Source organism: Lepus europaeus, chromosome 10 (assembly GCF_033115175.1).
Source record: "Lepus europaeus isolate LE1 chromosome 10, mLepTim1.pri, whole genome shotgun sequence".
Classification (NCBI taxonomy): Eukaryota; Metazoa; Chordata; class Mammalia; order Lagomorpha; family Leporidae; genus Lepus; species Lepus europaeus.
Genome location: NC_084836.1, coordinates 67,683,174 through 67,695,244, shown reverse-complemented (window position 1 = coordinate 67,695,244; position 12,071 = coordinate 67,683,174). Strand labels below are relative to the sequence as shown.

At 60.7% G+C, this 12,071-nt stretch overlaps 1 protein-coding gene across 1 annotated transcript; it reads right to left on the bottom strand.

Annotated features, from left to right (window-relative positions):
• Nucleotides 1-4,502: 4,502 nt before the first annotated feature.
• KRT79 (keratin 79) lies at nucleotides 4,503-11,524 on the bottom strand. The gene is made up of 9 exons (XM_062202171.1): nucleotides 11,054-11,524; nucleotides 9,651-9,871; nucleotides 8,289-8,349; nucleotides 8,074-8,169; nucleotides 6,436-6,600; nucleotides 6,107-6,232; nucleotides 5,270-5,490; nucleotides 4,829-4,863; nucleotides 4,503-4,690 (listed from the first exon to the last, which is right to left on the bottom strand). The coding sequence occupies exons 1-9, from the start codon at nucleotides 11,522-11,524 to the stop codon at nucleotides 4,503-4,505; spliced, it is 1,584 nt and encodes a 527-aa protein (XP_062058155.1).
• Between the last annotated feature and the right edge of the window lie 547 nt (nucleotides 11,525-12,071).

The following is a 12,071-nucleotide window of genomic DNA, read 5'->3' as shown; positions in this document are numbered from 1 at the left end:
TGTCTGAGATCACACAGCCAGGACGCGGAGGTGGGGAGCTGGTCCTGTCTGTCCAGCACCAAAGCTCATGACCCTAACCTCTACACCATAAGGTTTCCCGTGGACAACCCTTCCATAGCAAAGGGGCTGGCGCTGTGGTGTAGCAGGCAAAGCCATCGCCTGCAGTGCCCGCATCCCATGTGGGCAGCAGTTCAAGTCCTGGCTGCTCCATTCCTGATCCAGCTCTCTGCTATGGCCTGGGAAAGCAGTAGAAGATGGCCCAAGTCTTTGGGCCCCTGCACCTGCGTGGTAGACCCAGAAAAAGCTCCTGGCTTTGGATCAGTGCAGCTCTGGCCATTACAGCCATCTGGGGAGTAAATCAGTCTCTCTCTGTCTCTCTGCCTCTGTAACTCCGCCCTTCAAATAAATAAATAAATATTTAAAAAGAACCTGTAGGGGAGAAAGAAACCCACAGCCCCTTCTCTGCCCAGTAGCTGAGGGCCTCCAAATGGCCTCAGCATTGGCCAGCAGGCTCTGGTGGGTCAGCAGCCTCTGGTCTTTCCTCTGGCCACGTCATAATTGCTTGTCCTCAAAAGCACTGGAAAGGGATGACCCCGTCCTAAGGGGCCACTTCCGTGTCCTCCAATTAACTAAATCCTAATTAATTTCACTGGAAATCCTACAATAAACCCAAGCCAAACAGGAAGAAAGTTCCAGTCGACAGCCATATCCTGTGGCCTTGCTATTAAATCGGAATTGCCAGGGGTTCACAAACTGCTGCAAGTAAAGCACACCGGACTGAAGGCATACACAGGGAAGAACTTCCCGGGCGAGTGACTTGCTCCTCCGGCGAGTGAGACCCAGGCAGAGAGGAGAACGGGCGCAGAGGCAGCAAGTGGACAAGGTGCTCCTACCCAGCAGTGACAGCGCAAGGCTGGCCCCTTCCCCCGGCCCCCTCCCAGCCCCCACTGACTCCTGCACCTGCCCTCCGTGACCTCCAACTGGCAGCCTGCCCACAGAGAGATGAGCAGCAGAAGGGGCGTGGTGCAGCCGGCCGGGAGGGTGTGTTTGCTCGGGGCTTTCTGGGTGAGGGAGGCAAGCCTCAGTTCAGCCCTGGGATTAGCATCCTGAGGACTTCTGTCACCGTCAGCCCCAAATCCGGCATGCGGTGTGGGAAAGCGCTCCTGCCCTCCCTAGCCCCATGGCCTTCGGTCACCCAACCCTGACCGCCCCAGTGGGCCTGAGTCACTCTCAGGGAGCCCGGGGCCAAGCAGGTTCAGGAAAGGGCCAGGGAGGGCTCCCGAGAACCTGGGCTTGGGGGTGCAGGGAGATCCATGCCCGGGGCTCCCGTCTTCCGGAGCCCCTCCTGCTCCCCTGGGCCGCCAGGCACAGGCAAACGGGGGCCATGCATCCCCGCAGCGAACAAAAGCAGGTGCACAACTCCGCACGGCAAACGGAGCAGAGGAGAGATTCCCCGAGTGGTGAAGAGGAGGGGACCACGCTCCTTCGCACCTGCTGGCCTCCCCCTTGGACCCGTGGATCCTTAGACACAGCCCCCCGGGGGGCCCTTGGGCTGCAAGTTCTCCCCCCTGCCCCCCCCCCAGCCCATTGCCAGCCTTCAACATGACAGGTTGCTGCTGCCCAGGGCTGTGAGCTCCGTGCTTTGCTCCATGGTAATTAGAACTCAGCCTGCTGGTCAGTTGCAAACCCCCAAAGCGAATGTCCATGAAGCCAGTTTCTGCCTGACCCTTGCAGTGGGTGTCAGCACCCCAGCGTGTCTTCTCACCTGGCAAACGGCAAGTTTGGCCTGGCGTGCAGCCAATGTCTCTTCTAGCTCCTGTTCCCTCTGTGTTGTTTTTTTTTTTAATTTATTTATTTCAGAGAGAGTGCACATGCAAGCACTCCCATCTGCTGGTTTACTAAGTGCCCGCCACCCGGGACTGCAGCTGGGAGCCGGGGACGCCATCCAGGGCTTCCGGGTGGGTGTCATGAACCCAGGCACTCGAGCCATCCCTGCTGGCTCCCAGGATTCACATCAGTTGGAAGCTGGAGTCAGGAGTGGAATCAGGCATCAAACCCAGGCTCTCTGATAAGGGACATTTTAAAAATTCATTCATTCATTCATTCATAAGGCAGAGAGAATGTGATCTATCCGCTAGTTCACTCCCCCAAATGCCTGCAACAGCCAGAGCTACACCAGTCCAAAGCCAGGAGCCAGGAGCTTCTTCTGGGTCTCCCACGCAGGTGCAAGGGCCCAAGCACTTGGGCCATCTACTGCTTTCCCAGGCCATAGCAGAGAGCTGGATCGGAAGAGGAGCAACTGGGACTCGAACCGGCGCCCCTATGAGACGCTGGTGTGACAGGAGGCAGCTTTACCTGCTACGCACCTGTGCCGCCCCCACTGCTATTTCTTTTCTACACAAACAACACAGACCTGTGGGTATGAGATGACTTGGGTTCCACATCCAGCTCTCATGTCTCTAGCTGTGTGACCTTCAGCGGGTCCCTTAACCACTCTGTGCGTCATTGTCCCATCTACAAAATGAGGGTGGTGAAAGCCCCGATCACCTGCTGCTGAAAAGATCGAATGCGCGAGAGCAGTGCCGGCCCAGTGGGCCCTCAAAGAGCTGGCATTCCTGAGCGCGTGCAGGGCTGGGGGGTGGGGGTGGGGAGGGGCACGCTCGCTCTCGGGAGGAGCAGTCTCACTCTGGCACGGTGACAAACCTCCCCCAGGGCTGCGGCGGCCACCCAGGCTGGGCGGAGCTGGTTTTGCCAAGGGCTAGGCCTTTGTTTCTCTAAGCTGTGGTTCAGGGTTTGGCTCTGCCAGCTCCCCGAGCCCTGGGAGGAGCTTCCCTGGGCTTTTCTGGGTTGCTCCAGGACTCAGTGACAAGGCGGAGAGGCAGCAGGCTGCGTTCCAGCCGGGCCAGGAGTCCTCAGGAGAGGTACGGGCAGCCCGCACGGCGGCGGATGGGCTGTGGACGCACGGGCATGGGTAGAGGAGTGGGCTCCAGGTTCAGGGCAGAGAACCATGGGGCGGATAGCAAAGGAGGTGATTCTGGGCGTCACAGGGAGCTGTGGAGTGGTGGGGGCAGGAGAGGGTGCAGGGAGCTTCCACAGAGAAAGGCTGGGGGCTTGGGAACCCTACCAGCCCGGCCTCCTCAGCTGTGCAAATCTGCACACGGGAGTTAACCAGTGTCTTTGAGCCTCAACGGCCTTGCCTGTGAAATGGGCTAGCACTGCCCTCGACTACACTCTGCAGCTGCTGCGAAGGTCACCGGCAAAACAATATGTTGTGGGGCTGGCGCTGTGGTGTAGCGGGTAAAGCCACCACCTGCAGTGCCGGCATCCCATATGGGCGCCAGTTCAAGTCCCGGCTGCTCCACTTCTGATCCAGCTCTCTGCTATGGCCTGGGATAGCAGTGGAAGATGGCCCAAGTCTTTGGGCCCTGCACCCATGTGGGAGACCCAGAAGAAGCTCCTGGCTCCTGGCTTTGGATTGGCACAGCTCCAGCCATTGTGACCATCTGGGGAGTGAACCAGCGGATGGAAAATCTCTCTGTGCCTCTAACTCTGTAATTCTGCCTCTCAAATAAGATAATTAAAAAATGATAGTAATGTGTTGTAAACCACAAAATCCAGCCACGTGTGGGTTTGTGTCGATGGCCAATGTGAACGTGATGAGCTGGGAACCCATGAGGCAGCGGGAAGAGAAGCAAAGCGAGCCACTCCTTGTGAGAGCCCCCACGAGCCCGATGCTTTACACACACATTCTTCTCACAACCCTGCGTTTGCAAAGGAGGAACCTGGTGCTCAGAGAGGTTAAGCAACTTTCCCAAGGTCACACAGCCAGCAAGGGGCCAAAATGGGATTGAAACCCAGGCCAGCCTGGTTCTGAGCCCAAGATGTCTCCACTGAGCCGATGAGGCCCCAGGGCTGGGCTGGGCAACAGGCAGCTGCACACAGCCCCACAGCAGCCGGCCCTGCCTTGAGCAATGCACCCTGGCCTCCCCCTGTGCACTCCTGCATGGCACAGTGCCTGGGACGCCATGAGTGTGTGGCTGTCACTGTCTCCCTCATCCTGCGTTCATCAGATGACACAAGTTCACATGCCCGGGCCGGACAGAAGGGAGCCACAGCCAGCCCAGTGTCCACGCTCTTTATTAGACGGCTGGCAGGCACAGAGGGCGGGGGGGGGGGGGGGGGGGATGTGCAGATGGAGCAGTGGGGAGGGTTTTTGGGGACCACGCCCTCCTCCCCCACCCACCCTGACCTCAGAGCAGATGAACAGGAGCTGGGGGCTGCGCCATGGCCTGGGAAACTCAGCCCCTAGAGAAACAACCCCCACAGACCCAGCTGGTGCTGGAGACGGCCCATCCTATCGTGGACCCCAGCAGCAAGCCTGGGCCGATTCGTCGCCCCCACCGTTGGGGGGCGCTGCTCCTGCTCCTAAGAGGTCGGGGGAAGTGGGGTGGAGGTGGCGGTGCAGCCGAGACCAGGGGAGCCAGGTCCCAGCCTGCGCTGGGCTAGTACCTCCTGCTGCCCGTCTTCACCGTGGTGGTCTTGCGCAGGATGGAGGAGCCCCCAGAGACGGCCCCTCCCTTGACGGTGCCGTAGCCCAGGCTCGTGCTGGCCCCGCCCTTGCTGGCGCCCCCGCCCCCACCCAGGGAGAAGCCGCCGCCGCCGCACGTGGTGGTGGAGCTGCCGGTCACCGCTGCAAGGCAAGAGGCTGGATCAGGCCGGTGGGGGGCCCTCTGAACTGGCTCCGGGGGACGGGGGCGTGGTTCAGGCCGGGACGGGTTGTAAGGAAAACTGGGGAGTTGTGGGGCGGGACACGGGATCCAGTACTCACAGATGCTGACCGCGCTGGGGCATTCTCCGGACATCCTGGGGGAAGCGGGCGCGGGGTCAGGGGGCTCCGGGGAGCCCAGGCGAAACCCGCTCCCGTCCTCCGCCCGGACCGTAGACTGAGCGCACGTGGCTGGGCCCAACTCCCAGCCCCTCCCCCAGGTCCTCAAGGCAGTGAGAGCAGGTGGAGCCAGCCCGCGAGCAGCACCCCGGGTCCCCCTGGATAACGTAACGGTCACCCCGTTTCTGCCCAGGGCTTTTCTTTCTCAAAGCTCCCTGGTGGTGGGGACCTGGGCTGCCAGCCGCCATAAGGGTCACCCACGGCTGTGCCCACCAGGGTGAAAGCAACAGGGGAATGCTCCCTGGGGCTGAGCGAGGAGCCCAGCCCCCTCCCCAGCCCCCTGCAGGCGCCAGGATTGCTCGGGGCTGTCCCAGGGGACCGCACCTGCTCTCCTCGCTCTCCAGCAGCTTGCGGTAGGTGGCGATCTCCACGTCCAGCGCCAGCTTCACGCTCAGAAGGGCCTGGTAGTCGCGCAGGAGCCGGGCCAGGTCCTCCTTGGCCTGGTGCAGGGCCACGTCCAGATCCCCAAGCTTCTTCTGCGCATCCTTGAGGGCCACCTCCCCGCGCTGCTCGGCCTCCGCGATGGCCGCCTGCAGCTGCTGGCACTGTGGGGGAGGGGGGAGGTGTTGGGAGCAGCCCCCACAGTCCCCCCTCCCATCGCTCTGCCCTCCAGCTTCTCCATCCCCACGCCCCACCCCAACCAACTGGGTGGGGGAATTTTCATCTGAGAGAAGAGAGGCTGCTGCTGCTACACAAGCAGGCTCCTTGGGTGGGAAAGTCCTTACTGAAGTCTAACCCCAGTCCCTCCTGCTCAGCCTAGTGCTTTGAAAGAGCTACGACAAACCACCCAAGCTCGCCGTTAGCCAGATGCTTCGTGTGGAGCTGGAGAAAAAGCCACACTTTTTAACCACAGCCTGGAGGAGGTCAGCGTGTATAGCCTGGGGCTCTTGGACCTTCAGCCTTCTGCTCCGAACCTCTTGGATCCAGGAGGAGCTCGCCCCACCTGCGCCACCACCTACATACTGTGTGACCTCAGTCTAGTCCCTTGCCCTCTCTGGGCCTCAGTTTCCCTATGAGAGGAGCGTGCAGTCCAGCATTTGAGCGCATCTGGCCCATCATAAGAAGAGCAGGTGTCGCGCCTTGGGTGACCAGGAGGAGGCCCTCCAGCCCCGCCCACATCCAGGCCCCCCAGGGTGGAGTTGGGGGATTATAGAGGGGCACCTGCTTCTTGGCTGCGTCCGCCTCACTCTGTAGCCTCTGGACAGTGCGCGTGAGCTCCGTAATCTCGTTCTTGGTGTCCCGCAGGCTGTCACCGTGTTTCCCAGCCGTCACCTGCAGCTCCTCGTACTGCAGCCCGGAGAAGGTGCCATGAGCTGTGACCCGGCCCCAGTGTGCCCCCATGTCTCCCTCCCAGCAAGGAGGCCCCAGAGTGTGTCTAGTCCCCTGGGGCCTCAAGTTCCCAGGGGCCCAGACCTCCCTCCGAGGGTGGGTTGGGGGAGATCTGTGTGCAACTCCAGCCTGTCCACCTGCACCAGCATTGCTCCACCCACCTTGGTCTGGTACCAGGCCTCAGCCTCGGCGCGGCTCCTCTGGGCGATCAGCTCGTACTGGGCCTTGACCTCGGCGATGATGCTGTCCAGGTCCAGGGAGCGGTTGTTGTCCATGGACAGCACCACGTTGGTCTCAGACACGTGAGTCTGCACTTGGCTCAGCTCCTGCAAACATACCAATGGCTGCCACCAGTGCCCCACCCCAGACAAGGTCCCCTGGGCAGGGTCGGGGCGGGGGGAGGGCCGGGCTGCACCCTGGAAGGAAGCCACAATCGCAAGGGGAGGCCTCAGGCTTCCCAGCTGTCAAATGGGCTCTTGTTTGTAGACTGGCCCACAGGCTGCTTTTGGAAAAGGTCAGCACCAGGCCAGGGCAGCGCATCCCTGGGAGCAGCCAGTCAGCCACCCGCTGTCCCATCCTTGGCAGTCCTGACCCCGGCCAGGTGAGGGCGGGCGCTTGGAGAAGACAAGCGGCAGGTTCAAGGGCTCCAGGTCCAGGGGTGGAGCTGAACTGGAGAACTTCCCCCAGGAAATAGGGAGCCTGGCATCCAATTGGGCTCCCGGAACCTGACATGGCACAGACTAGAGCAGAGACAGACAGAAACCCCACAGCCAAAACTGACGGCCACACCGGCACAGGTGGACTTGTGAGCACAGAGGTCCTCTTTGGGGGCGGGGGATTCCCAGTCTCTGCCACGTTCGTGGCTTTGAGACAGGAAGTGAGTCCCCGACAGATGTGCGCTGAGGTTGTCACTAACCCTGGTGCCACCTCGGCCCCCTCCCACGTGCTGGGGCCCTGGGGGACACCTTCCTCGAGCCCTGAGGACAATCAACCCACTTGTTAAAACTGCTTTGTAAACGGCATCCTAGACAGCCCCGGGATGGGGTGAGGTGGAGGGCAGGCCAGTGCCAGGGGCCAGGCAAAGTGGGGCAGGAAGAGCCATGTCCACTCAGACACCTGGGGCCTTCCTACGGGGTCCCAGCCAGACAGGCAGCAGTGGGGTCAGAGAGGAGGACCGGCTGGATCCCACACACACACCCCAGGCCACAGGAGGCCACGGAGCCCGCGTCCCTGCCCTGTGAGATTCCCATGGGGATTCACACTCCGATTTCCTGGAGACTTGCATTGGCCAAACCAGACCGTGAAATGGACCCCTGACTGTGGTGTTGGAAAGACAGAACCACTGCTCTGTCTTGCCTCCAGGAGGCCCTGCTAGCCCAGGAGGCACTGGATGGGAAATCTGCCCATCAAATAAATAACAAATAATCTTTAAATGTTAATACATGGAAGGTAGTATAAATAGTGCAGCCAAGGGCCCATATCTTACCAATCAGGTGACTGTGTGATCGTAGTACTATATGTAAATGTATGCAGATTAGCCCTGCCCATCAGCCAATGATGAGGCAATTCAGTGCTATATGTAAATGAAAGCAGATTGTCCCACTCATTGGCCATAGTGAGGCAAGCCCAGTGCTGTATGTAAATGTATGCAGATTACCCCTGCCTATTGGCCCATAATGAAGCGATGTAGTGTTATATGTAAATGTATGCAGATTTGTCCTGCCCATCAGCCAATGATGAGGCAATGTGATGCTATATGTAAATATATGCAGATTGTCCCCACCCATCTGCCATCTCACCATGTCGTAGACGTGCCGCAGGAAGTCCATCTCCTGGGTCAGGGTGCTGGCTCTGCCCTGCAGATCTGTTCGCCCCACGTAAGCGGCATCCACATCCTGTACGAGAGGGAGCCGGCAAGGCGGTAGCTCAGCCCCCAAGGGTCTCACCTCCCTCTGCGCCTGCCCGCACCCTGGCAGCCCCAGGACCACCTCCACCCCGCCTGTCCCCTCCTTACCTTCTTGAGCACCACGAACTCGTTCTCCGCAGCCGTGCGTCTGTTGATTTCCTCCTCATACCTGTCACACAGGGAAGGTCAGGCCACACTCCACCCAGTGCTGCCTTTAACACTTGGACCCACTCAGCTTAAGGAAGCCCTAAGCATCTCCCAGTGGGGAGCCGTGCTTTAGGGCAGCTGGCCGCTGGAGAGACCTGGGGGACTACCTTAATTTAAACATCCTTAGGGCCAGTGCTGCGGCATAGCAGGTTGGGCTGCCATCTGTGGTGCCAGCATCCCATACAGGGGCCGGTTCTAGTCCCGGCTGCTCCACTCCGATCCAGCTCTCTGCTATGGCCTGGGAAGGCAGTGGAAGATGGCCCAAGTGCTTGGGGCCCTGTATCCATGTGGGAGACCCTGAAGAGGGTTCTTGTGGCCATTTGGGGAGTGAACTGGCAGATGGAAGCTCTCTCTCTCTCTCCTTCTGTAATGTAACTCTGCCTTTCAAATAAATAAACACATCTTTAGAAAATCAACAATATCCTCTCTCGGCAGAGAAGAGCTGGGGTGAGCTGACACAGAGCTAAGGAATGTTCAGGAGGGGGCACAGAGTTTGTGCAACACCACAGCAATCAAGAACAGCCACCTCTTTGGAGCAGAGCCCTTAGGGACAGGTGCCGATGTGTCAATAATAGCCAACCTTTGCCTGCACTTTCAACAACAGGACGCGCTGCAAACAACCACCTCCTCCCTGTGCGCTCTGGCTGAGACGTTCAGGTTTTGCAATTGCAAGCGACCGAATCGTGGGAAAGTTACAAAAAAAAAAAATTGCGCCTGCAAGTAATAAATGTGCACATCCACCAATCCTGGCTTGGAGCTCAAATCAAACAGCCTGCGTGCCGTCAGGAATCGAGCTGGGTATTTGGTGATACTGAGGAATTTCGGTTTGAATGTTTTGGGCATGATTGTGGCATTGTATGAAGTCAGGTCCAGAGAGGTACTACTTGACTTAGTCCAGGGAGGTGTGGATGAAGTGGCCTAGAGGCTGGGACTTTCTGGACGTGAGGAAGGGAGGAGGGGAAGGAGGGAGGGAGGATGGAGAGGAGGGGAGCTTGGCGGGGAGTAGACAGGGATTCTTCTCACAGGGCCTCATTACACCCACTGCCCTCCCCACTTGAAAACAACCTGTTTCAACTGCAAACAGCAATGCACCTGCCAACGCTCCAGGTTGCAGCAGGCCCACCCCAAGCCTCTGCCTCCCTCCAGACGACCAGCTCTGTGTCTGCCTTCTGCTTCCCCCCAGAGGGGTGGCCCTCCCTGGGGAGACATCCCATGCCGCCCCTGCCTCTCCCCCACGTGCCCAGCCCGACCAGCCGCTCTCACTTGTTCTTGAAGTCCTCAACGTGGTCCTGCACGTTCCTCAGCTCCGAGTCCAGCCTCCCGCGCTCCCCTTGGAGGGTGTCCAGCTGCCTGCGCAGGCTGCCCACGTAGGCCTCAAAGACGGGTTCCAGGCTGTTCCTGCTGACGCCCGAGCCATGGCCCTGCTCCTGCAGCAGCGTCCACTTGGTCTCCAGCACCTTATTCTGCTGCTCCAGGAAGCGCACCTGAGCCAGAGTGAGACGGGCGGGCTGGCGTCACGGGCCCACCACGGGAAGGGCCGGGGACGCGAGCCCATGGTCATCACCTGTCCCCAGCCAGGGTGTCCCAGGGGTGGTGCAGCTGTGCCAGCACCTCACTGAGCTGGGCATGTCACGCACTCTGATGGAAAGGACCCAAAAGAGCTGATAAACCTCAAAGCTTCCTTGCTAACGCCTTGCCCGTTTGGCCTCTGGGCCCGTCCCACAGAAGAGCCACAGGTCACCAGGGGAGAGAGTGAGGAGGCGGGGGAACGGTTTGTTTCACCATGCCACCCAGTCTCCCCGGTCCCACCTCCACTTCACCCAGAGCCCCAGGCACACAGCCAGGGAGCGCCACGCAGCAGGTGAGCCCACTGTGAAGGGACGAGATGCACCTGCCATGGACAACGCCTCTGGGACCAAGATCCACAGGAACCCAGGAATCTGAGTGCCAGTCCCACCTCTGCCTCCAAGAACCTGGACAAATCGCCTGGCCTCCATCTCTAAATGGGCACATTAACATTTATCCTGACTCCTTGTGGAAGCACCGTGGGTGTCTCTTGAGAAAGGGGATGCGAGTGCTCATTGGACAAACCAAGGTGTGGCTGCCCACTGCATCTTGCCCCTGGTGACCCTGCTGCCCCAACTGGGGGCTGAGGTGGACTACGAGGCAGGCCAGAGGGCAGTACCGGACCACCCCAGATGGCCTGGAGGCCGGGGATAGACTCAGGACACTGCCGATCTGCAACAGGTCAAACTCCACATCCCCAGGTCATGGCAACCTGCTGAGCTGGTGACCACCCTCCCTGCTGTCCACCCCATGCCGAGCTTCTTGGCTTGAACTGGAAAAAGACAAAAGGCTGCAACAAGAGGATGGACCACTTTTGAGTTGTGAGCCAAGGCTGCTGTGTAATTGTGTTACTGATGGCCACAGCAGGGACTCCAACAGGCCAAGGTGGGCTTGGCCATCGGGTCTCACAGTGGGGACTGGAGACAACCTGGAGACGGCGGCCGGCCCCCTGCCAGCAGTGTCCCAGCTCAGGCCAGCAGAGCTCCAAATCCCCCACCCTGTGCACCCCAGGAATGACCACTGCCCAGCCCACCCTCCCCTGGGGGCCCAGCTTCCTCCCCAGGACTGGCTCCTCCTCGCTCCCTCCCCACCAGCCCCACCTTGTCGATGAAGGAGGCAAACTTGTTGTTGAGGGTCTTGATCTGCTCCTTCTCCTGGGTGCGCACTCTCTGGATCTCAGGGTCAATCTCCACGTGCAGAGGGGTCAGCAGGCTCTGGTTCACAGTGACCTCCTGGATCCCACCAGGGGGACAGGCAGGCCCGAACATCTGCCTGCCAGCCCCCAGGCCGGCGTAGACCCCACTGCCAAAGCCAAGGCCTCCCAGAGCCCGGCCCGAGGAGGCCCCCGGGGCCGCACTGACCCAGAGGCTTCTGCCGCCGCCCAGGTCATGGAGGCTCCGGCTGCCAAAGCCGCCCTTGCTGGGGCCGCAGCGGGCACCCCCGCCGCTGCTCCGGGACAGGGTCACCGAGCTGAAGCTGGTGTGGGTGCGGGCCCCGGCCCCTCCGCTGGCGGAGGTGGAGCTGAAGCCCCCCTTGGTGGCGTACGCGTGCCGAGACACTGAGGACCGCATGGCTGGGAGGGGTGCAGAGCAGGCTGAGCTGGGAGGCAGTGCACTGATCCGCTGCCTGCCACGAATGGGCTTTTTATCCTCCTCCAACGGGGCTGGCTCCTGGGTTCTACTCAGCTCCTGCCCCAGTTGCCCCAGCATGAGAGGGAGGGGCCCCGTGGGCAGTGGGGGGCTGGGGGCGTCCCTCCACCCCCAGCATGAGGGAGGGGCCTCTCCCCCATCACCTGTGCTCACAGCCGAGACTGGCGGGGGCAGGATGCCACCTTCTGCCCCCTCGGGCTCCGCTCACTTGGAACAGGATGACGCCGGCTCCCACGGCCGCATTCACCACGGGAGGCCAGCTCGGTCTCGTCCCACCCACCCCGATGGTCGCAGTCAATGGGTGTCTGTTCTGTTGGGGTTATCCCAGGCCCCTGTTGTAAGCCAAGGCCCCAGGCCCGGGGCTGTGCAGGTGTAAGGGCGGCAGCGTTGGGCAACGGGCTGCTGGAGAGAGTGCCCAGGCCTGCTGCCGGGCCAGCCTTGCAGCTCACGGCCTCACCCCCTCCTGGCA

What these genes read in the sequence shown, in the direction of transcription:
- KRT79 (XM_062202171.1), bottom strand. Translation starts at nt 11,524, where the DNA reads ATGCGGTCCTCAGTGTCTCGGCACGCGTACGCCACCAAGGGGGGCTTC. An exon ending in TTGCCTCCTTCATCGACAAG is followed by an intron (nt 9,872 to 11,053) that starts GTGGGGCTGGTG and finishes ACTCTGGCTCAG; the next exon opens with GTGCGCTTCCTGGAGCAGCA. An exon ending in CGGACGCAGCCAAGAAGCAG is followed by an intron (nt 5,491 to 6,106) that starts GTGCCCCTCTAT and finishes CCTCCCCCACAG; the next exon opens with TGCCAGCAGCTGCAGGCGGC.